This window comes from Trachurus japonicus, chromosome 2 (assembly GCF_045865225.1).
Source record: "Trachurus japonicus isolate A0001 chromosome 2, Traja_1.0".
Classification (NCBI taxonomy): Eukaryota; Metazoa; Chordata; class Actinopteri; order Carangiformes; family Carangidae; genus Trachurus; species Trachurus japonicus.
Genome location: NC_140908.1, coordinates 9,078,697 through 9,101,462, shown reverse-complemented (window position 1 = coordinate 9,101,462; position 22,766 = coordinate 9,078,697). Strand labels below are relative to the sequence as shown.

General features: G+C 42.2%; 3 protein-coding genes and 1 long non-coding RNA gene across 7 annotated transcripts in view; 2 read left to right on the top strand and 2 right to left on the bottom strand.

Annotated features, from left to right (window-relative positions):
• Positions 1-1,019: 1,019 nt before the first annotated feature.
• Positions 1,020-2,557, bottom strand: LOC146990786 (uncharacterized). Its single transcript, XM_085803383.1, has 5 exons — positions 2,388-2,557; positions 1,985-2,296; positions 1,776-1,905; positions 1,433-1,490; positions 1,020-1,302 (listed from the first exon to the last, which is right to left on the bottom strand). The coding sequence occupies exons 1-5, from the start codon at positions 2,446-2,448 to the stop codon at positions 1,123-1,125; spliced, it is 741 nt and encodes a 246-aa protein (XP_085659509.1). The 5' UTR covers positions 2,449-2,557; the 3' UTR covers positions 1,020-1,122.
• Positions 2,558-2,936: 379 nt separating this feature from the next.
• Positions 2,937-5,488, bottom strand: LOC146990785 (uncharacterized). Of its 2 annotated transcripts, XR_015037942.1 has the most exons (5): positions 5,249-5,488; positions 4,810-5,121; positions 3,879-3,999; positions 3,689-3,746; positions 2,937-3,165 (listed from the first exon to the last, which is right to left on the bottom strand). It is a non-coding gene; the product is annotated as an uncharacterized LOC146990785 (long non-coding RNA). The 2 variants fall into 2 exon arrangements; XR_015037941.1 differs by having other exon boundaries at positions 4,810-5,488.
• A 3,259-nt stretch (positions 5,489-8,747) lies between these two features.
• gemin8 (gem (nuclear organelle) associated protein 8) lies at positions 8,748-11,249 on the top strand. 2 transcript variants are annotated; one of them, XM_085799262.1, is made up of 4 exons: positions 8,748-8,816; positions 9,113-9,199; positions 9,497-9,827; positions 10,055-11,249. In XM_085799262.1, exons 2-4 carry the CDS (start codon positions 9,197-9,199, stop codon positions 10,312-10,314), a joined length of 594 nt encoding a protein of 197 aa, XP_085655388.1. In that variant the 5' UTR covers positions 8,748-8,816; positions 9,113-9,196; the 3' UTR covers positions 10,315-11,249. The 2 variants fall into 2 exon arrangements, with proteins under 2 accessions (XP_085655388.1, XP_085655397.1); XM_085799271.1 differs by lacking the exon at positions 8,748-8,816 and having other exon boundaries at positions 9,137-9,164; positions 9,474-9,827.
• Positions 11,250-12,001: 752 nt separating this feature from the next.
• LOC146990783 (neuronal membrane glycoprotein M6-b-like) overlaps positions 12,002-22,766 on the top strand; it is a 30,270-nt gene continuing 19,505 nt past the window's right edge. Inside the window, exon 1 of one of the 2 annotated variants that reach the window (XM_085799332.1) lies at positions 12,002-12,134. In XM_085799332.1, coding sequence (XP_085655458.1) covers positions 12,131-12,134 — 4 coding nt within the window. In that variant the 5' untranslated portion in view covers positions 12,002-12,130. Of the gene's footprint in view, positions 12,135-22,127; positions 22,418-22,766 lie in introns of those variants that run through there. The other variant, XM_085799327.1, reaches the window with a different exon arrangement.

The window sequence follows — 22,766 nt, the reverse complement described above, 5'->3', positions numbered from 1 at the left end:
AAAATGTATGGAGGTCAGTAAAAAACAGTAAAGTGTTATAATAATTCAGTTTCTCAGCCAAATCGCAGAAAGAATAATTCAGCTGGTTCTGGATGAAAAGCAGAGAAGTACAAAGTGTAAACCATGAAATCCATGAAAATAAACAAGTCACTTACCTTCCACAGTAATGCTGAGACTGAGAAAATAGGTTCCAAGAATATGTGAGCACTGACAACTGTAGTTCCCGCTGTCCTCTGATGTTAAACTGGTCAGGTGGAGAAATATGATCTGATTCTCTGTTGTGAGTGTGAATCTGGGATCACAATTCTCAATGCCGTGCCCACCTTTATATATTGGAAGACACTGTTCTCTGATCCCCTCTAATTTGTTCTGACATACTATCAGTGAAATCTTATCTTGTGTATGATTGGCACATACTGGAGTTACATATGGTTCTTTCCCAACAGTTTTCACAAGCAGCTGAGTCCCTGCAATTACAATATTACATTAAATAGTCACTTTGTTTGCATATGTAAAAGTAAAAATTTGTAAATCACACTTAATATGCTCCACTGAAACCAAAGAATAAACAACAGCAAACAATGTGTTGCGTAATTTAAACAGAGAGGAATTTGTGTACAGTACCTTGGCTGTCAATGTGAAAAATTAGAAGCAGAAGCAGATAAAGCCACAGTTTCCATCTCTCCATACTGCTCTTAACTCCACATCTAAGTTTAAGTGTTGTGGCTGCACTGCTGTGCTGTAGGCGTAAGACAACACCCTACAACAGAAACTTCAGCGACCTAAACCTCAAAGTCTGTGCTCACACATAGGTGGCCTGAGTGAGAGTGAGTTTAAAACATTATAGCAGAGTCTAAGGGAAAAGTGCATACATGCTGACTGAAGCATGCAGCTTTAAAGACAAACAAGCTAATTTTAAAGACATATACACTGATTATTTTTTAACACAAAATCAAATGTTTTATCAATAAATGTACAGCATATTTTCTGCATTTTAAGCAGTAACATACAAAACATCATTTACAATATATCAAGAACTACTTATTTCAAACCGGCATCAGTACAGTATATGTTTGCCAGTCAGAATGGCTTCATCATGGGATCACATGCATTATCTAACACTTAGTTTTGGATAGTTTCATAAACAGCAAACTCATATAAATCCTTCTCTCTTTCATCTTCCAGATTACTGTAACTGTTAGCTGGATCTTCCTCAGTATTAAGATAAGGTCGACTCGGGTTGAAGGTGTGGTAGACATCAGTGTCTGGCTGTTGAAGGCTCGCATAGAAATCATCTTGCTCCTAATAAAACAAATCAGTAAATTAATTTAATCACACAAGATAACTGTATGTTGTAAAAACAAAAAACAATAAGTCACATGTCATTACAAAACAAAAACCAATTCAGAAAACAGAACAATGTTGTTCTTACCAAACTCCAGGGAGTTTCACATCTGGTTGATGCAAATGCTCGTGACCTTGGGTTTTCTCTGTTAGAATTCACGAATTTGAGTTAGTGTGGACAAGCATAGAATCAAAAAGAAAAGCTGAATTTTTAAATATACATCTTCAAAAGCAAAATCACTCTTATTATTATACATGATTTTTTTTAAATGTTTAATAAAATATATACATATTTTAAATTTTCAACAATCCTCCATGTGTTAATAGTACTGGAACATTGTGCCACAGGGTTTCTCACCACAACACATTAAACCCTGATTATCATTTCACTTACAGTATTTAAAGCATTTTTGGTCAAGAGTTTTTCTCACCTGGGATTATTTCTCCTGTGGATGAGATCGCAGATGATCCAAGCTGTGACGACTGACATGGCCAGAACAGTAACAGCAATGGCAAGTGCAGCAATGAACTTCACGCCAGAGAAACGTTTCTCTTTCGCATCTGCAGTCACACACAAAGTCAGGACAATCTGTATTCCTACAACACTGTATATTGTGTTATCTTTTCCGAACAAACTTACCTTCAACAGTAATATCAAAATGGACAACACTCGTTGCTCTTTCATATGAACACTCACAGGTGTAGGTCCCACTGTCCTCTAGTGTTAAATTCATTAGGTGGATGAATACAGAGGAGTTCTTGTATTGCAATGTGAATCTTGAATCGCAGTCGTTGACAAATTTCTTATCAACTGTATACAGCAGCTTGCACTCATCCCCCGAGTGCGTCTCTGTGCTGATCAGACATTTCACTAATATAATGACACTTGAATTTGTACTGGTGCATATAGGAGTGATATCTGGTTCTCTGCCAATGGTTTTTACAACACTCACTGCAATAAAAAGAAAACAGACTTTCAGTGTATCCCATTCTAAATCACATCATGAATCTTACATAATGTAAAGAAGCTTTTGGTACAGTACCTCTGTCAATACAAGCACACACGGGCAGAAACAGAACAAACAGCTGTTTCCATCCATCCATATTTTGCCAAGAGATCTGAACAAGCGGAGCACAGGACGCTGTTCCACGGAGACGACTAACCCCGCTCTGGGATCCAATTGTTCTTTTATGATCAACATGAAAACCTCAAACTCTCACCCAATTCAGGTATTAGATGATGTGAAGCACACTAAAACAGAAGTGACCCTGACTGCTTCTACTTTCAATTTATTATGCACCAACAGCTTCTCTTGGAAGCATTGTGTTGTCCAGAGGTGCATGGATGCAGAGACAAAATCTCACTTGCCTAACAGAGCATTTTTATTCATTCATTGTTCAAAGCTTTATTTGTTTAATCCAAAAACATTCAAGAATTTTCATATGATATCAACATCGGGGACATTTAACAGATAATAATTAATAATTCTGTGTAGTGGTTTGTACAAGACACTTAATATTATTTTATATATGTTATATATTATCTCTCTTTCGACATAAAAAAAAAAATAGAAATATAGTATTTTGTCCTTGGGGGTTATTAAGTTGCCTTTACTGCTTCAGATAGTTCCATAGATTTCAAAATTCTGACATGTTTACTTCCTGTTCCAAATGGACAGTCACTGATGCAGATGCTCGTGTATTTTTCATGGATGACGTTGTCTTGGCACCGTGTTGAGGACGTATGGAGAGGATGTTTTGGTAGATATCATGGTCTGGCTGCTGGAGGGACATGTAGGAGTCATCTGGGTCATTTTTGCCCTATGGAGGAATATCAATAAAACGTCATTAGTTTCTTGCCCCATTCACAAAGGTCAGTGTTCAAAGGTGTCATTAATGAAGTCATCATTGGCACTTAGTGAGTCATAAAGTAACATTGAGCATTTAGCATCATCATATTCCCCTGTCTGAGTTCTCCTCCACACTCTATACTGTTCTTAAACACCTTTTTATGTGCAGCTTACCAGTCATTTCCTTGCATGTTAACACTTTGGACCACATATGAAATTGACTTTATACCTTTTTCCATCACACAGTAAAAAAAAGACAGAGACTGGTGGGACTCTGTGGCTTAAGCGGAAGTGCACTTTCCACTGAGTGTGCTCTCTACTGAGGTCTTACATGTGGTTATGTTAAATCAATTGAGACCAACAGTATTCTGGAGTATATTTCTTCTGTGTCTACTGCTACACATTTTATTATAAAAGGCCAACAGCCAAATACACACAATGCTGGCTACATAATTTATTGATATTGGTATAAAATCTAAGAAAACGTGGCTCACCAAAGAGCAGGGGGTTTCACAAAGACGTAACCCAAATGGTCCTGCCTTCATGAGGTGACTGAGAGGAGAAATAGCAGAGTTACAAAAGTGGATATCAGTGGAATAACCTCACACACTAAAGTTTCCTAAATTACAATGATTTACCAACTACCTACACTATACATTGACAATGTGAGGGAAGATTTTTCACCTGCAATGATTTTTCTTTATCACAAGTCCAAGGACAACTCCAGCAACAATGATGAACGCCGTAGAGTTACAAATCACAATCATGAGCATTCTCACAGGAGACGGGCTTGAGACTTCATCTCCTAAAGAAATGAAACACAAGGAAGAAACACATTTAAAGCATACTGTATGTTAATGTTGGAGCTCAGTACCATTTTTTCATTTATTCTCTTAAATAAATTCTGACATTCATTATGTCTCCATAAAGTGCAACCGCTCATGACGGTTGGACACATGTGCAGACACACACGTAATCCTTATGCTCTATCTAGAGCTGGACTTCAATTTCTTCAACTCTACATACTGCCTAATGCTGCAACACATTATGTCAAAATGTCAAATGTTGAAAAAAAAAAAAAAAAAAAATTGAGAAATGTCATGTTAAAAAAACAAAAAAACAAACAAAACAAAACAAAAAATGTCATGTCAAATTGTTAAATTGTTAAATTTTGAAAATACTGGAAGAATGTTATGTCAAAAATGTAACATGCAGAAAAAATGAATATGTGAGTATTGGGGGCGGGACTAGATAAGCTTTTGCTTCTCCCGCTTTCCCTTTCGGTCATGTGTATTGTATTAATTGGATTGAGATGATGTGTGATGATGATGACTAATTGACATGCCCGAAATGAACCAAATAAATAAAATAAATAAATAAATAAATAATGGCCAGCCGTGTTTGGAGAATGATACGATTTCCGGACTGGTGAGTTAACAGCTGGTAATGCAGACATTGGCTACCTTGCAAAACTTACAAATGAGCGCCTTTAAATTATGACTATGACATTAAGTGCAAATGGACTTTCCATGTTACAGTATGTGCTAATGGTTTCATGAGTTCTTAAGTGCTCAGTTAATTACGCTAAAGCAGCATCAATAAATAAAACATTTACCTTCCACAGTGATGATGAGATGAAGAAGATCAGTTCCACGGATATGTGAGCACTCACAGCTGTAGTTCCCGCTGTCCGCTGGTGTTAAACCGGTCAGGTTTAGGAACACAGCCTGGGTATCTGTCATAAGTTTGAACCTGGAGTCGCATCCACTCTCAAATTTCCGTTCATGTTCATACAGCAGAAGACACTCTCGTCCCCTGCTGCTTTTTGTGCTGATCTTACATACAATCAGCGTGATGAGGTGCAACGCGGCAGTGGTGCACACTGGAGTAACATCTTGTTTTTCACTCGTGGTTTTCACAACAACCTCTGCAACCAGAGGAGATGTTTTCAACCTTTGAATCAACTGCTTGTAATTTCCTAGAGTGTAATAGAAAAGGAAAATGCAAGGAAGTGTAATTGATAATAATAATTTTTAAAAGTAGCAGTACTCTACCTTCTGTGTCAATACACAAAGACAGCGGGAGAAGCACAACGAACCACAGTTTCCACTGCTCCATAGTAGCAGAAATGTCCAGACAGCAGAACGGTACTGATGTCAGAAAACTATCAAAGGGAGGATGGAAAATGTTCACGATGAAATGGCCTGAAAAGGAAGTGACATGTCCGCTTGTATTTCCTGTTAAAACCTGTGATTGATGCCTAGTTCTCTGAAAAGCATCGTTTTCACTCAAGCACCTGGGCTTCAAATAAAAAAAGAAAGGGAAAGTGTTGACATTGTACATAAGCATGAAGAGAAAATAAAACATACCTACTCAGTGTCAACTTTCAAGAAAGGCTGATGACTTATATATTTTTATATTTCACTAGTCATAGTGAAATATATTAAATATTAGGGTGTTATGAGGCAAGAGTTGTTTGCTTCAGGAATAAATGGTATAAAAATAAATGCAAATGCTGAGCACCATAGATTAAAAAAAACAAAACATTAAACAGCGGAGTTTGAGAATGAACGCAGATAAAAACAAATGTATGTGATTTATTTGTTTGTTTTGGGGTTGAATCAAGAACTATTCATTTCGCGAATAATGTCTTTCTCGGTCCAAAGCTCAGTTCCTCAGCTGCACTGGAAACTGGCACAAAAAAAAACACCTGACAAAAACTGAAAGCACACCAGAGTCAGGAGGTCGTAGAGAAAGATATAAATAAATGGGGGTTTGCAGGATTTCAAACAGGTCCTCACAGATGCAGACTGTTTTGATATCAGCGGCCAGGACTCTGAGCTTGAAGGTGAAGGTTGAGGTTGAAATGCCGCAAAAGGTTCAAGTAAATGATATATGAAACCAGTCTGAAAGCTCCTACACCACAGTCTTCTGACAAGTATGAAAATTTTACACGGCATCGTCATTAAGCTGTGGTGTAGTTTCATTTCTGTGGTCAACCACCAATACAAAACCAAACAGTGATTAGTATAGTATACATGGTTGTCGACTGGTTACAAGCATATATGATGTGTTGTGTCTGGGGGCAGATTTGCCTGTACTCTATCTCACCCACTGCAAACCACAACTGGCACAGATCAACAAACTGAAACACAGAGACTCGATGAAACAATGACATTTCTATCATTTAGCATTGTTTACAATAAACTGCTATAACAAGAAAACAATAGAAATAAAGCGTATAGAATGTGGATTTCACTCTCTGCTGCTCATTTTTATATGCAGCTTGTTAATGCATGTGGGAACTCAATCAGTATTAGATTATGGGTTATAGCCTCCATTAGCCTGGCAAGAAACAAAACAGATATAATGTGGCTGCTCAACATGATTGCAAAGGATTCATCCTGTGGCAAGGTTCAAAGATGCTCTACTACTAAGTGTTGTCTGTGATTCTGCCAGCAGAGGGAGAAGTACAGACAATTGTCCTGCCAGGACATTAATAGGTACCATAAATGCACAATAGCAGCACATAAATCGTACCAGTAGCCATTGAAATAATTAAAAAAAAAAAAAACAACCTTTGTGGATTGATACTCCCGGTGTAAAAGTAACTTCTCACTAATGCAATTTTCAAAATTTGTCAGACTGCACAGATAAATAAAGAATGAAACGTGTATTGCACGTTGTGAGTTGTGAAAAATACCATGAGTATGAGATGTAGACCGACCGACATGTCATTAAAAGATCGAAAAACAAAAATATAAATAAAAATTGTGTGTTTGTAGTTGTTCACATACTGTTCTGCCCAGGGTGGGTGTAGATCTTGATATCACCATCACCTGGAGACAATCCGGGTCCTCGCCATCTTTAAAACCGCTACAGAACAGAACAGAAGAGAAAAAGTGGTTATGAATATATTAGGGCTTTAATACGTCTTGGTATAAGTGTAAATCAAGACATTCATATCATGTACTGAGTAAGATTTACATGTAAATCTACATGGAAAAATGTTTACACCCCAACATGGGGTTGGACTCAAGGAAGCCATTAATGATTTACATGTGAAATCCATGAAAAGGAGAAAATACCTCATTTATTTTTACCCGGATTTTACAGTATTAATGCATCCACTCAGACAACACAGAGGGGGAAATGTGTTTTCAAAAGCCACATCTGTCTTTTCGCATTTCCTCTGAAAGCTTTGCAGCCTCAAGCCAACGTGTGACCCAGATATACAGTCAAACATGTGTCACCACTCAACTCTGCCCAACTATTCTCTTTTACTCCACCTTTCCTTGAATATGACAATGTCCTCATTCACATTAGACTTGCAAATAAAAGATGTAGTTTGTTGGGATATAAGACCCTGACAATGGCAATATCTTCAAATCTAATCAATCAAATCAAATAAACTTTATTTGTCCCACCATGGGAAATTTGTCTTGGGCAAGGGAGTTATGACAGCTGCCATGTAGGCTACATGCAAAACATCCATCTTGTTTGTCAGTTATGTGGAGTGCAATTGACACACAGAAAATATGACCTTTACCCAAACTCCAGTCTTTATGATTGACATAAAATGACACTGCACCATTAGGCTAACAGTTTAAAACAGTTTTCTGTGTTTTTTTTTTGTTTCTATCTCCTCTCTATCTCTTTCTCTTTTTCCTTCCTTCTCTTTCTCCACTGCACTTAATCCTCACTTCACTCTTATTTAATCCTAAATAGTGCAAAATACCTTGGTGAAGATATTGCCATTGCTTGCCTCATTTTTGTATTTCCTTGTTAAACATAATTAATTAGTTTCCCCAGTCACCCTCCTCCACCTCCTTCTGCTTTCTTCCTATCCTGTCTCCCTTCTGACCCTTACCCTGCAGGAATTTCTTCTTTTTTAAAAAAAAATTCCTAATATGCAATTTCTAAATTATGTTACAATCAACCTCACACCTGTTGAACAAATCACATACGCACATTATGTAATAAAAAATATGTCCTACTACATTTATAGGCGAATGTAGAAGCAAGCACCTGACTGTTGGCCCTAGGTAACCCCACCTCTGACTCTCACCTGGATCATCCTTATCCTCCTCCTGGCTGGAAAAGACGTTTGTGTTGATGTTGTGGAGGGTCCATTTGATGGTTGAGTTTGTGAACACATCGAGGTTTTCCCACATGGTGTTTGTTTTCGTCCTCTTCTTTGTTTTAAAACAAGCTGACAGGTAATTAGCTGTAGAAGAAAGGTGGTAGAGTAGTTAGCTAGTAGCTCCCGCTTGTGGACGAAGACGAACACGACGCAAGACTTCCAGCTGCTATGGTAACCCAAAACGGGAAGGTGAACGTCGCGTAAAGTTATGTAAAATTCAGTTTTGTTTAATGATAAACCCAGGGTCCCCTTTATTAATTTTAATTTTTTATTTTTTTTACTTACTTCGAGGCATTTTCCGCTGAGAATAATGTAACTTTTCAGTCGGACGTGGATGTCTGCGCAGTGTACACAAGATGGCGCCACCTCGCTGGCAGTTTTTTTTTTCTTTCTTTCTGTGAGCTCAAAGGCTGCTGGGAGTTTTTTTCTCCAGGAAGCATCATGGGAACATAAACAACCAGTCATCCGGCGAAACAGAGGTGCATGTTTTCTAACAACCGGCATTCTCCTTGTAAACAAAACATCTTATTCTTTCAATGTATGAACTTTGTGTTTATGTGTTTATTTGTGCGATGTTGTTTATTGTGTAGCTCGGTGAAAAACATCTGCTTTTGTGTTTTTTTAAGCTGTCAGCAGCAGCATGTGCTCTCGTGGTTCTTCACCCACTAACAGCCATAAAGGGCTAATACCATGGCTAATGTAGTCGGACTTTAACCTATTTTTAATTAGTTGGTTGTCAGTTTAGCTTTATTTTTCTGTTGATTTGTCCATACAGGTTTGCAGACGGTTGGACGTTAGCTGTTAGCAGTTAGCAGCAGGGAGATCTACTTAAGTTACAGAGGTGCAGGCAGCTCCAAACATGGTAAGTGAATTATGATGAATTGAGTTTTCAGCAAGTAATGATGCATTAAAACTGCACAGGAACTTATTATCTAGTTACTTAACCACAGTCTTGTAGTTTTAACAGAAAGATTCAGGAAATCCTTCATTCCTGCTGCCATCAAAATGCACAGTGCCTTTTTTCAGTGCACAAAAGTGCTCAGTAAACCTCAATATTGATCTAAAACCAGCAGATTTCTCATAAAAAATAATTGCAAAGAGAGAGAGATTTCAAATAATGTTAAACTAAGCTTAACAATATGATCTTTGTCATTGGCAGGAGGACATAAGCGCAGTGATGTCCTGGTTTTCCAGCCCCGTGTACAGCCGCTATTGGCAGCACTACCAGCAGGCTATGGCCTGGCACCAGAGGCACAGGCGTGCGTACCGAAAGGCCCTGGAGGCCGCCTACGGCCCCAGCTACTGCCAGGAGCAGCATCCCAGCAGGCACCGGCGCTACACAGACTGGCAGGCCAGAGAGAACGACAGCGAGGACGAGGGCGAGGAGAGCAGCTCGGACAGCGAGATAGAGTGTGACGTCAGCAACATGGAGATCAGCGAGGAGCTGCGGCAGTACTTCGCCCAGACGGAGAAACACAGAGAGGAGCTGAGTAAGAGAATATTGGTTGTAGGTGTTGAGATACACAAGAGGGTTGCGAGGTTAAAAGTTTGTCATCAATGTCTTGGATACAACTGAAGTCTCCAGCTTCACTTGATCAGTAAACATTTGTCCTGCCTTGGGATGCACAGTTGTAGTTAAATGCAATGTTATATATAAAAAAAAGACACAAAGGGAGGAGACTGTGTCTAAAAATAATCTGTTTTCCTGTTCCTCCAGAGAAGCAGCAGCAGATGGAGGCCGAGCAGCAGGACAGCTACGTGCCGGCCGACCAGGACTTGCACACCGTCTCCTGGCGAAGCACCTTGGCTCCTCCCTCGGAGCGGCCCGGCGAGAGACGAGGGGCCGAGATGAAAAAGCTGTATGGGGAAGATGCGGCCAAGATTCTTGCCATGGAGGCGGCAATGCAGCTCACATTCGACAGAAACTGTGACCTGAAGCAGCCAAAGTACTGGCCTGTTATCCCACTGAAGCTGTAACAGCTTTTGCGCAGGGCTGAGTTTGGAGGAGATCCCTGCCCTGATCTCTGGGAGAGACGGCAGCTTTGTCGTGTAATGGATTGTGGCTGATGAAGCTGCTGATGTGGAACTAATGGTTTGGGTTAGCTGAGGGTTAGAAGTTATTTTAAGCACTAAAAAGTTGCATAAATTAGCCGAGGTTCAGCTAAGCCAGACACTGACCTGTCAGCTGCTGCAGCAAGTGGAAACTTATGGTTGTGATGGAACGTAAAATGTTTTTAATTTACTGCATTTAAGCAGAAGCACAAAGCACTGCCCCAGATTTCTAGTAGTTTTCTCAGCCCTATATGTTTTTAGGATAAAAACCTCAAAGTAAAAGTCAGCTCAGAGTCAGAGGTACAGTAAAACTGCCCTGCAGGGTGATGTAAATGATTTTTAGCAACATGTGCCTGGCTGTTTCCTCCTGATCTGTTTTTGTTTACCCTCCAGCTCTGTTGATGTTTCATGCAGCAGTAGCTCCTCTTTATGTCTGTCATCTTGGTTTAACCGCAGAAACATTTTCCCAATTCAGAAGCGTTGCTGCACGGCTGCCTGCTTCTGATCTCCCACTTTTCAACATGCACAGTGATTTGTTGTTGTTGACTCTAAACTGTGGCTCTCTGACTCTGACATTTCATGGAGTTCAAAGCCGTTTGTGTGTGGATTATCAGGAGGGTGTCGACTATTCTCTTTTATATCTTGTGCCTGCACCCTTTTTTATTTTGGATTTAGGGCTGTATATTTTAATATAAGTTCTGTTTATAATAAAGTATTACATGTTTGGATAAAACTGTTGTCAGCTCTGAATCCTTAGTTACCTCTTTGTGTAATGTGCTCTTGATTACATAACTGCTGCTGCATCTAAAAACTGGGCCAATATTGTTTTTTTAATGAAGTTAAACATTAATTCGTAAGCTTTTTGGAAAACATGTCTCACTCAGGTCAACACTTGATTTGCCTGCAGTGCGCTGGGCAGAAATGTATCTCGGCTCAAAGAGAGTGATATGAAGCTTTTGTGGTGTGTAAGGACAAGTGAGGACACTGACAAGCAAATGTGAGCGCGGCAGCTTTACTTGTGCATAAAAGAGGACACTGTGGTGAACAGGGTGAGGCTCACATGGTATTTTCATCTGAGGTCACTGCCCTTCTGACCCTGTGAAATGAGGTCATGGCATGTGATTTGTATTTTTATTTCATGAAAAATAGGTCAGACTGATGCTTGTGCTCACAAATCTAACAGGTTTATCTGTTGTAAACCAACATCGCAGACTCATTGGATGTTAGTGAGGATGCATCTTACCTCCTGCACATATATTTACAGTAGTGAGAGAGAGACTAAAAGCATATTTGGTATCAATTAACTGTATTCTGCACAAAATACCAGGAAATACAATGTATTAGCAGCACAGAGGAGTAGAAATACCAAAATAAAAGCACTGCAAAGGGAAACTCAAAGAGCTCAAAGGAATAAAAACATAAAATCTGAACACTGACAATTGAAATTACTTGTAAACATTAGAAACAAATAAAATACTATTGCTCTGCCACTGAGTACAAATAAGGACACTTGTTTTGTGTGTGTTTGGATTATTGAAGTGTGATCCATTTCTAGCCCCGGTCGTGACGTCACTCCTCGCCCTCCAACCCCCCCCCTCGCTCTTCTGTTTCTCAAACAGGACGTCCAGTTGTTTGCATGCAGCCCCCCTCCAGACAACCTGTGGACAGCATCTGGGAGTTGGAGCTCATTTCTTCCCCCCTCGCCTTCTGACTCAGGGCCAGTTTCCACAGGAGCTGAACAATGGGTACGTGAAGTCATCCTCATTACATTTTCCTCTCTCGCTTTTTTTGTTTTTTCCTTTTTTTTAATCTAACACTGATGAAAAGGAAGCGCAGCATTTAAAGGCCTGTGCTTGTCTCTCTCCTCCTCATTTGGATGCTGTCTTTTCCGGGTGCGTAAACGCTCCGTGCGGCGCAGGGGGAGGCTGCATGCCGTCGCTGCCTGCGGTTGCCTCCACTTTGCATGTGTCTGCTAATCAGTTTAAAGGCTCAAAACGAACAGAGTGTGGCAACTTTCACCCTGCGTTTCTGTTGGTCAAGTGATGGCAAAGAGAGAGCGCGTGAGTGAGAGAGGGAGGGAGGAGGTTATGGGCTATTAGTTATGGCCATAATGAGAAAGTTGAATATATAAATGAAGAGTGCAAGATGATCTGTGCAGGCTGCAGAAAAAGCACATTTCAGTGCATTTTTTCCTACCTGATTTCTTTGTGTGCACGTGTTTGTGTTTGTGTGCTTTGCATGTCAGTGGTCTGAACAGGGTTTAAAGATTTTCAAGATTAAGACATGAGTCAAGTCTTAACAAGGGATGAGGAACTTCTTTTCAAAATATGTGCATACTTTTTGCATGCTTTCTTACATTTGTAACATTACCTCAAAATATCTTTTTTTTAAAAAAGCAGTTTTAGTGGTCAATCATGTGAGAATATTTTCAATGTGGTAATATGTGAGCTCGCCTGACTGCAGCTGAACCATAAGGACTCACCTCGTTCCTGCCCATGTCAACTCCTCATGTGAGAGTTGGTGTTGATTGGATTAACAGGGAATGATCCGCTCCCTCACTGTGGATTACACAAGGCTGGACAAGCTTGAAACACGGAAGACAATTGCTGTTGTGTTCACAGGCGGATGTGTGACGCAGGGAGCGGGAGTGTTTTTGCCGCCGGGGAGAAGTTTTAATTCATTAAAGGAGATAAAACTTTTAAAGTTTGGGCAAAGAGCAGCACTGGATATCATTCAGAGACACAAAACCAAGTACAGGGGAGATGATGTGTAATGTATATTAAACACATATTAACTCATTGGTGCACACAGCAGTTCTTGCATGTAAAGAAATAACCAGCTCAGGCCTGGTTCCTCCTGTGTAAATGAGAAAGCTCTTTGTGTCGGACGCCGTTTCAAAACTTTTCTGTGATGTCTGTGATCAGAGAGGACAGAACACTGGTTCCCAGTTTGTTTTGGGAAGCTGTAACCAGACCAGAATGTCTGGGCAGAAGTTCAGCACCGTCTGTGCCACCGTTTCACTGAAGGCTGACCTGAGGCCAGTTAGCATTCATTCTGATCTCATTAGGCCACTGATGCAAAAGGCGCCAACTTTCTCAAGCATTTCTCTGTGTATCCATTCCTGTTCTCCTCATACCCTCCTCCACTACATCTCTTTCTCTCTCTCTCCCATTCACAACATCTGTTTCCAATAAGGCAGCAGGACTGTTTATCGCCTTCAGGCCGGTGAGAAGTTGAGAACAGACAGGATGTAGCCAAGTGACATGATTTACTGCGATGGGGGGACCAGAGCCATTTTTCTGCAGGGAGCCATCGTAAACTTCTCTTTCCTCCAGCTCCAGCGCTTCTTTGCCTCTTGTTCCCCCAAACTGCTACTTTTGTCTCATCATCGTCAGCATCATCATCCCATCTTTCATCTGCATCTGCTTCTCTCATCATCTCCCCGCTCATTGTCTTCATCATTATTCTTTCCATTTCCCCTCTCTCTCTCTCTCTCTCCCTCCCCCCCACGCGTCCTCCTTCATGAATTCGCTCTTTGTGCTCCCCCCTTTTTTCTTTTTCCTTTTTTTCCCCCTCTCTCTCTCTCTCTCGCTGCAGTTTGTCTCTGCTTGTATGTGGAAATTCATATCCTCTTGCATCCTCTCCTGTGGATTTGCTGTGCGACGATCTGCAGAATAGATTCTGAATGTAGCAGCCATCATGCAGATAGACTTCAAAGGCTGCAGATTGTTTTATTCTGAAGGAATAAATGATCAATCAGCTGGGTGAGGGGGTAGTGCAACGATCCACTGACCTGATTAAAAGAACAGCGCACCAATACTTACACTACAGTCCTGTTATAATAATTGTCTGATGGGCTACTGCTGAACACAACTGCTTCGATTTTTATATTGAGTTTGGAGAAGATTTTGATCCTTAAAGCCTGAAAAACTCACTGCTGACTCAATGCACAGTCCCCAGGATTAACTGAATGATTGATTCATTGACTTAAGGTTGTGTATCTGTCAGTAAATAAGGAGAAGACTGTGCAATATGCAAGAAACCCCATCCAAAAGCAAAGGGAAGGCTTTGTGCATCCAGATATGATGATATGTGACATAATTGCTTGGCTAATTAGTGAACCACTGTTACAGGCAGCTAACATCATAGTTAGCTGCTATGCTCTCCTGGCTTTTTATTCTGGGGTTTTGTATCCAGCATGGCTTAATTCAACAGAATTATTGAAGACAGAGATAATCAACTCCACCTCCTGTCTCATAACCAAAAAATAAAAAAATAAAAAAACATTCCTCTGCTTCCGGCTAGAGTGATTCACAGTTTTTATATTTCCAACATTAATCTCCTCTTTGAGAGAATGTCAGCTTTGAGTTTTTTTTATAATTTCTCTGCAACAGGCAGAAGTCTTTGCTTCCCTGCCTGCGTCAGCTCCAACCTCTGCAGCATCTGTGCTTCATCTGCTCATTAGTCACTGAATTGATTTGTCTGGTTTTTTTTACTCATCTCTTTCATGGTTTAAACTATATCACAGCCCTTTCCTTTGCTTTTTTTTTGATTGTCAGAATGGCTGTTTTGTAATGTTTGGAAAGGTTTTGTCTTGTGCTATTGTGCCATTGATTCATCCCTGACTGAAACCTGTGCACTTTTTTTTTTTTCCCTGCATGTATTTGAATCGTACATCCACTCCTCACACCCACATTGCAACCTCATATATGCTTTCATATCTAGGCTGCAGTCCAATTCCCCTTCCCCTTCCCCTCGTACTGCATGTGAGCATTTTAAGCTCAGCCCAGGGGCTGCTCTGATGTGTCCGAATCAGACGTCGTTGAGAGGACCTGTTGCCATGGCGACGCAGCGATGCACAAGATGCTCCGAGCCAGGCATCCTTACGAAAAAAAAAAAAAACCCGGCCGGCACATGGCGGACCGTCGTGCATCTGATCACACAAGCCCACGCAGGCAGAAAATAGGCAATACATAAATATATCTATATATTTATATATGCACACACACACACACACACATGACCCACAGACAGTAGTGAACTGTCGCTCTCCCTCACCTCCTACTGCTGCTCTACCACCTCTGCAGTGATGCTGATGATGATGATGATGGTGATGTGCCCACCCCGCCTTGCATTTCCTCCACACAGTGACTCATGGTGTGCTTGCATACTGTAGATAGAGGCTTTATTATCCCACACTGCTGCCGGCGAGTGCTGCCGTTCAGTTCAGTTCACTACAGTACAGTTAGGTCACAGGTGCAGCAGCTCCTGAGTCACATGACTTCTGAATCTGCAGAGGTCACAGGTCACATGATGCATGTGGAGCAGGGTGAGGGTACATATATGTCGTCGGGATGGCGAGGACAACGTAACACCATGTGGAGCAGACTGCGGTCCAAATCTGGGCCAGCGGGATTAGCGGCTCGTCGGATAAATTGCTGGACAGAGGGGTGGGGGGTGGGGGGATGGGTGTGTAGGCATGTGTGTGTGTGTGTGTGTGTGTGGAGGTGTGTGTAGGTTAAGCCATTTGTATAAGTACTGTCAGGAAGTCAGATATTGACAATATGGAAAGATACATCTCTCACTTCGATGTGCTTCATACTTTCAGTGCAGGGTGTGCGTTCAGTCGGGGCTTAAGGGTTTGTGTGTGTGTGTGTGTGTCGGTGTGTGAGAGAGGCCGAAACAGAAACACTGCTGATCAAATCATCCCTAAAACCACAAAGCATAACTTTGCACGTGCAGGTGTTTGAGGCCGCGCAGATGCCACATGATGATGATGATGAGGATGATGAATAAGCACGTTGGAATTCGTTTGCTTGAATTTGCATCAGCGCTGCCTCCGCGTCTGCTTTGTGTTACAGATGTCACAGAGATACAGAGTGAATGAAAGAGGAAAAGAAAGAAAAAAAAATCCTCCTCTAACAGAGAAATCTCATTCTGCATTTCTTTGGTATGTTCCTTTAAATCTCCAAATCACAATCAGACTGACTGTAACTAGGTAAAATTTCCCAATACGCTTACTTTAGATTGTTCGAGATTAACCTTCGTCAGCATTGAATGGTTCCGTTCAGGGATGAGAGGCAAGCGTCTCCTTGGTGACTGGCGGTTGAGGGCGGGGTGGGTGGGGTAGTGGGGGGAGAGAGAGGTGGGGGAAACTGGGTCATCATCACCCCCACAGATTAACAGCCCGGATCTGGGCACACACACACACACAAACTCTCTGGTGCACAAAATGCACAAACAAACACAATTGTGCTCATTATCTCTTTGGAGAAATTAGTAGAAGTTAACAGGTGAGAGACGAGACGAGGCAAAGTGCAGCACTCTCTGCCAAAGGTTTCCCTTTTAGAGGAAGCCAGAAGCCCATTAAAATGGCAAGGATTAGACTAACGCAACAGCGGGAGGCTCATAAAGCCGCCGCTGAGACACTCTGCTTGTTCCAGTGTGTGTTTACATACATCTTTGTATGTCCATGTGATGGCCTGACTTCAGCATCTCTGATAAAACACTGTATTTGACTAATGGAGGCAGATAAATCAACACCTGAACAGGCTGAAACATACAGCTGTGATGCCTCAACTGTTGCACGCAGGAGAAAGTTGGACTCCTGTAAGAAATAAAAAACGTACAGAATGAACCCTTTCTCCATAATATACAAGTATGCTCTGCTTTTCTTTTTCAAGGCTGCATGCTTTTCATGCTTTCAGCTGCACTCACGATTGCAGACGATGAATAGGAGACTGTTGGACTGTGTGTGTGACGTAGTGAAGTTAAGATAGCAGCAGTTAGCCAGGACAGGTGCAGCAGCAACAAGCATTGAGATTTCAGTTCTCAAAGTGCCACTCTGTGACCTCGAACCCCAGCGTTAGACAGAGCCCGACACGAATAGCTTTGAGCAGCGCGGCAGTGATTTCCCCAAGGCGTGGGACAGCAGATACCGTTTAGGTCGCGGCGAGGTCAACCTCTGGGATCAGAGCTCAGAGCCTGATAGTCGGTGTCAGCGCTCGACGAAAGAGATGCAAAACGGTCTTGAGCGGCGTGTCAGGGAGGCAGTTATGAAGTCGATCCGACCCCTGTAGCGAGGCTGGAGGATCACAGGAGAAAAAAAAGGAGACGACGGAAACAGTAACTATCATTTAAATAAGGTTAGTGCTGCTGGATGTTACATATCCTGCAGCTTTTAGGGAATGTATGAACCAGTAGCTTGAACACCACTAGGTAATGCATTGATGCACTTTGCAACAGGGAGTCTGCAGCCGTGTTAACAGGCTCTGTGAGGCTTGAGATAAATGCTAACATGCTTACACTAACACAGCTAACAGGCTGATGTTAAGCAGGTATGTTTGCGCTAAATACCAAGTAGAGCTGAGGCTGATGGGAGCATCTTGTTTGTCTTCGGCTCCATTCACAGGACACAACTTAGCCTACTCATGTATTCAGGGCCGGCCCCTGGCATAAACACTCTATGCGGTTGTTTAGGGCCACAGCCGTTAGGTGGGGGGCCACATGATCAGAAAAGTACCGGGGTTCATTCAAGTCATTTAAACATCCTGAGGTCTGCACGCACGCTAGTATATGTAATTTGAAGTCAATATTCAGCTTCTTTTATCTCACATTTGAGACATTTTGTGAAAATAGAATGGCAGAATGACAACATTTGTGCTCAAAAAACAATCTTACAAAATTTCATTTTAGACTTGTTTTCTACACTTATATATTACTGTATTCATATCCTATTTCAAGCACCAAAACAGTTCATTCTCATGACTGAAGGTGTGTTTTCACAAGGGATTTGAAATTTTTCAAAAAGCAGACCTCAAATTTCCAGCATTTGGCCTAAATTATTTCTTTCTACAGTGTTCTAGGACAAATTGGCCTCAGTGTGCTTACAGCGGAGGTTCTAATATTTAGACATAAAACACTTGAGTATTGTTACATCTGCAAGTATCTTAAAAAGATCAATTTAAGAAAATATGTAAAAGTCGAGAAAATGGCCTCAAACCTCAGAGGGCATAAACATGTCTGTATTCAGTTTTAACCAGTGATTTGGTGTTTGCGCTTAGAGTGGGCCACAAACAAAAATCTTGTTTAGGGGGCCACCAAAATCCTAGGGCCGGCCCTGCATGTATTGACAGCCCTCTCTGACTGCCCACAGGAGGATTCACCCTTTATTTTTTCTTTTCCAGGCAGCAACACAGAAAGCTTGAAACACACAGGCTGCATGTCAACAACCATCGCCTGCAGCGGCACTGAGACCGCTGCTGTTGACATGCTGGAGTCCAAATCATTTCAGTGACGACACATTGATTAGATTTCTTTCCGTCTGTCTTATTAATTTGCTTTTCTGTTTTCTGGCTCTCGGCGGATTCGAGCTGCTACGAGGGCCACGTGAGAAGTTCTCCAGGAACTGATAGCATCGCTAAAAAAGATCTGAATCAGTGCAACCGGGCCTACTGGCGGTGTTGCACGTCTCCATGGTAACAGCAGAGCCTGTATCACTCTGAGATCTGAGAGCTCGGATGTTGAGGATGTGACCATCACGAGAGTTTTAGCTTGATGTGGAAATTGAAGTTTGAAATCGATTTAAAGCCAGTTGGGACGTCTTCTTTTCAGAGGTGTCCAGAGACGGTTGTGTCCTCTTTACTTCTCCTTCTTCTCTCGCATTAAATCCACTTCCACATCCATCTAATGACATGAAGGAGTTGCAATGTCCTCATTAGGCCGGGACGACCCCATTCGGGCTGCACTCTTTCTTCTCTGTCTCGCTGTAATGAGGGAAGACAAGCATTCAGCAGACTCTCCCTTTAATTGAAGCCAAGAGTTGTGCGGGCAGATAGGAAAGTTTTTTTTTTTTGGAGCCGAGCCGGAGCGCAGCAATTTGGTTTTTAGAATCAGCCGGAGCGCACGGGTCAGCTCTGAACATGAGGCTTCGAAATGTGACAGAAAGTTTGGATTGGACGCACACGCGCACACACAAAAACACACAATCTGGGTTTATGTTTGGTGTCCTGTGCCTCAATCTGTTGTCATTCATTTCTGAATAATAACACTCCACACAGATGCAGTCATATAGCTGAAGGGGATTAGATATGAATACACAACCCTCACTCCCACCACTTAACACACGCACCACACAGTTTACATTCCTTTAATATGAGGGGGTGTGCAAAGCTAAATCATTTTTCTGGCCCTCAGTTTCAGAGCTAAATAAGGCAAGTGTGCGTTTATGTGTGTGTGTGTGTGTCTTTATAAAAAAGTGCTGCTATTGTGCTTGCAGGTGTGGCGTTTCCTTCGGGGATGTGCTTTCCCACCATTTATTTGTTAGTCAAACAGTCTGGTGACTGCTCTGATATCTTTGCACACAAGTTATTGGTGTATACTGTACTGAGGACCACACACACACACACACAAGCACACAGACACGCACACAATTGCAATTCAGCTTTGTTGTGCAGTGAAAGAATTTGGGGAGAAAATCCCACATGGAATTACAACTTGAAGAGACTGTGTGCTGTGTTGCGTTGCGTTTTTTCGTCAGCAGCGACTTTCTGACGCCTCTGGAACGCTGCATTAGCAGGAGGTTTGGGCCCGAGCCCGAGCAGTGTGTTTTGGGAGTGTGTGTGGGACAGGGGGTTGGGGGGGGAGGAGGGGGGGTGATGGTGAAGAGCGCCAGGGAGCACTGTATCTCATCTTCTGGACAAGTCCTTAATCTGTGTGACCCAGCAAGGGATTATGGGAATTCTGGGAGGAAAAACGGGGCTTGAAACTCAAACTTGGAGCCTGATAACTAACAATTTGGAGCGTGTGGAGATTTTCTTTTTTATAGCGTAAGAATTATGTCATTAGAAAACAAACTCATGTTGGTTTCCTTTACAGCATTAACACAATCACTATACTATATTATACAATCATAAATGGCCAATTAAGTTCTGATAAGCGGCAGAATCCTTCCTGCTCTATGTAAATGTGTGTGTGAGAATGAGTAATGGTGGATTTAAGGGGTCATAAAGGCCAGATAACAGCTGTATGAAGGCAGACGATATTAGAAACTGTAGCCTATGTCCGCAACAGAGAATTGAAAACAAAGAAACACTTCCATCTAGTCCCTCGTGTTTTTAAAGGTCCTATTCCCCTTTTTAAATTCTTTCATATCCTCTCAGACAGATTCATTTTCTATACAGGATCGTCAGCCACAACCCAGGTGACAGTGTTCATTCAGCGAGGCGGCTTTTGTGTTGGTCATTTGCCGCCGCACTGGATCAGGTTTCCTCGTGGCTCAGTATCAAAGAGACATCTAAATGTCAAAAAGTCAGCGTGATGGGCGACCCTCTTTGATTCACCAGCATATGGTGCAGAGTGGGTGTTAATTTCAGCCCTCGGGGTAGAGGGACCCACTAAATGTCATATATGTCATGTTAGCTGTTCTGGTGTCTGATGAAAACATTAGGGGCTTGTTGGGGTGGAGGGGGGGGTCACTATTGTCTGGTGTGTGTGTGTGGGTGTGAAGGGGGGTTCCTAGACTGTTGTGCGGGCTGAGCTTTGTCTAAAACAGGGCCACGTGGACCTGAATTAAAACCTTATTTAAGAGGATTCAGGGCAGATGGCGTCCCATTGTTTGAGGATGTGTTTATTATTAGAAAACGGGGTTTATCCCACCCCACCCCACGCCACCTCTTCTCTTCTCTGGATAAACACACCACACCCACTTTTAACCATTTCTCAGGGGTTCCAGGTCTCACCTTGGTTGAGATCCCATTGGTGTACAAGACCCTATGGCTCAGCCAATCGGCGTCCTCGGAGGGCGAACAAAGGCTCCCCTCTTAAGTAAAGCCTGGCACATGGCTGTTTAGCAGTAAAGACGCTCTGATTGGTCAAATGTGATCCAATCAAAGCTCAAATCAGTTTAAGTGAAGCTGTTTTTCCACAACAGAGGAAAGTGTACCAGATCAAAACAACAGACTGAGTTATTTATTTATTTTTTTTCACTATTCCAGTGGGAATAAAAGCTTTGGACATGAGTGTTGGATCACACACTGCAACATCACTCACTGACTCACAGTGAACATCATCATCCAGTAACACAACACTGAGTGGCTGCTTAAAATAACCAAGTGTTAATTAACTCATGAGTGTTGATTTTTTTAAAATATTATTCTCAAGTTCAACTTAAATTCAGGCCAGTTTGATGTGGAAAGAAGCCAAAAACCACGCTCACTTCTTTCCCAGCTCCTCACCCACATTCATACTTTTATCTTAATACTTACACTCTCTTACAGCCCACCACCCACCCCTCCACTCTGCTCTTCATCTCCCTCCTTTCCTCCCTCACTCTCTCTTGTGTCTCTCTCAACTCACCAGATGGAGAGGGGGCGGTGAGTGTGTGTGTATTTGTGCATGCATGGTTACCCATGAGTTTGCATATTTACATCCCCTGCACATTTTGTCCTTATATCCTTCTCTGCTTCACTGAGGCAAAGAATAGAGAATATATAAAAGAAAAAGATCAGAGACAGGAAACAAATGATGAACACAGCAGGATGTTGAGTGAATAAAGAAAGATCAGACAACCCTGTTCCATTTGGAGATATTTTAGAAAGTATATGACACCACCAGCACAGTTTTTCTCCACAGTTAAGAGAGGTTTTAGGGGCCAAAAAGCGTTATCTGGCATCAGCTGGGGGGCGGCTAATCCGCATGTGCGAAATAAATCCAATCTGACAGAGCGTTTGCATCTTGAAACTGGATTGTCAATATACACAGAGACAGTGTTAAGCTTCAACAGGGAGAGGAGAGAGAGAGAGAGAGAGAGGGAGAGGGAGAGGGAGGGTGTGTGCAAGAGAGAGAGAGAGCGAGAGAGAGAGAGAGAGAGAGAGAGAGCATCAAGTCACCGGGATAGGCTCCACTATTCTCACAGTGTAAGGTACAAGTGCCACAAGGAGACTATATTCCTTTACAATAATGGATGGGACAAAGCCGGCCATGGAGTCCAACGCGGAGGAGACTCAGGACGAGGGACAGGAGAGCAAAGGTAGCTACCCTCGATCATCCGCTGACATTTGCGCGTTTATGTGTCTTTTCTTTGGAGACATTTGCGTCTGCGCCAGCCCGAGCGGTTTAACCTACTTGCAATGGCTTCTCGCCTGTGCGCGACACAATAGCGGTGCATCCAACCAACCAACCAACCAACCACCCCCTCCTCACCTATAGCCTTTCGAGGGCGATTTGATTTTGAGGGGTAGGATAAGCAATAGCGGTCTTTTCAGCACAGGTGATTGGAGATTATTCCCACAAATCCACAGTGCACAATTGGCGCGTTCTGGGTTATTATCGCGCCTTCAATCGGGGGATTTGGAGGCTGATGGAGGAGGAGGAGAAGA

Bases quoted from the DNA above. Each gene is read 5' to 3' on its own strand.
- LOC146990786 (XM_085803383.1), bottom strand. From the start codon at position 2,448: ATGGATGGATGGAAACAGCTGTTTGTTCTGTTTCTGCCCGTGTGTGCT. The intron at 2,297-2,387 runs GTACTGTACCAA...TTTTTATTGCAG, and splicing joins GTGTGCTTGTATTGACAGAG to TGAGTGTTGTAAAAACCATT. The intron at 1,491-1,775 runs GTGAGAAAAACT...GAATTCTAACAG, and splicing joins CACAGGAGAAATAATCCCAG to AGAAAACCCAAGGTCACGAG.
- gemin8 (XM_085799262.1), top strand. The intron at 9,828-10,054 runs GTAAGAGAATAT...CTGTTCCTCCAG, and splicing joins GAAACACAGAGAGGAGCTGA to AGAAGCAGCAGCAGATGGAG.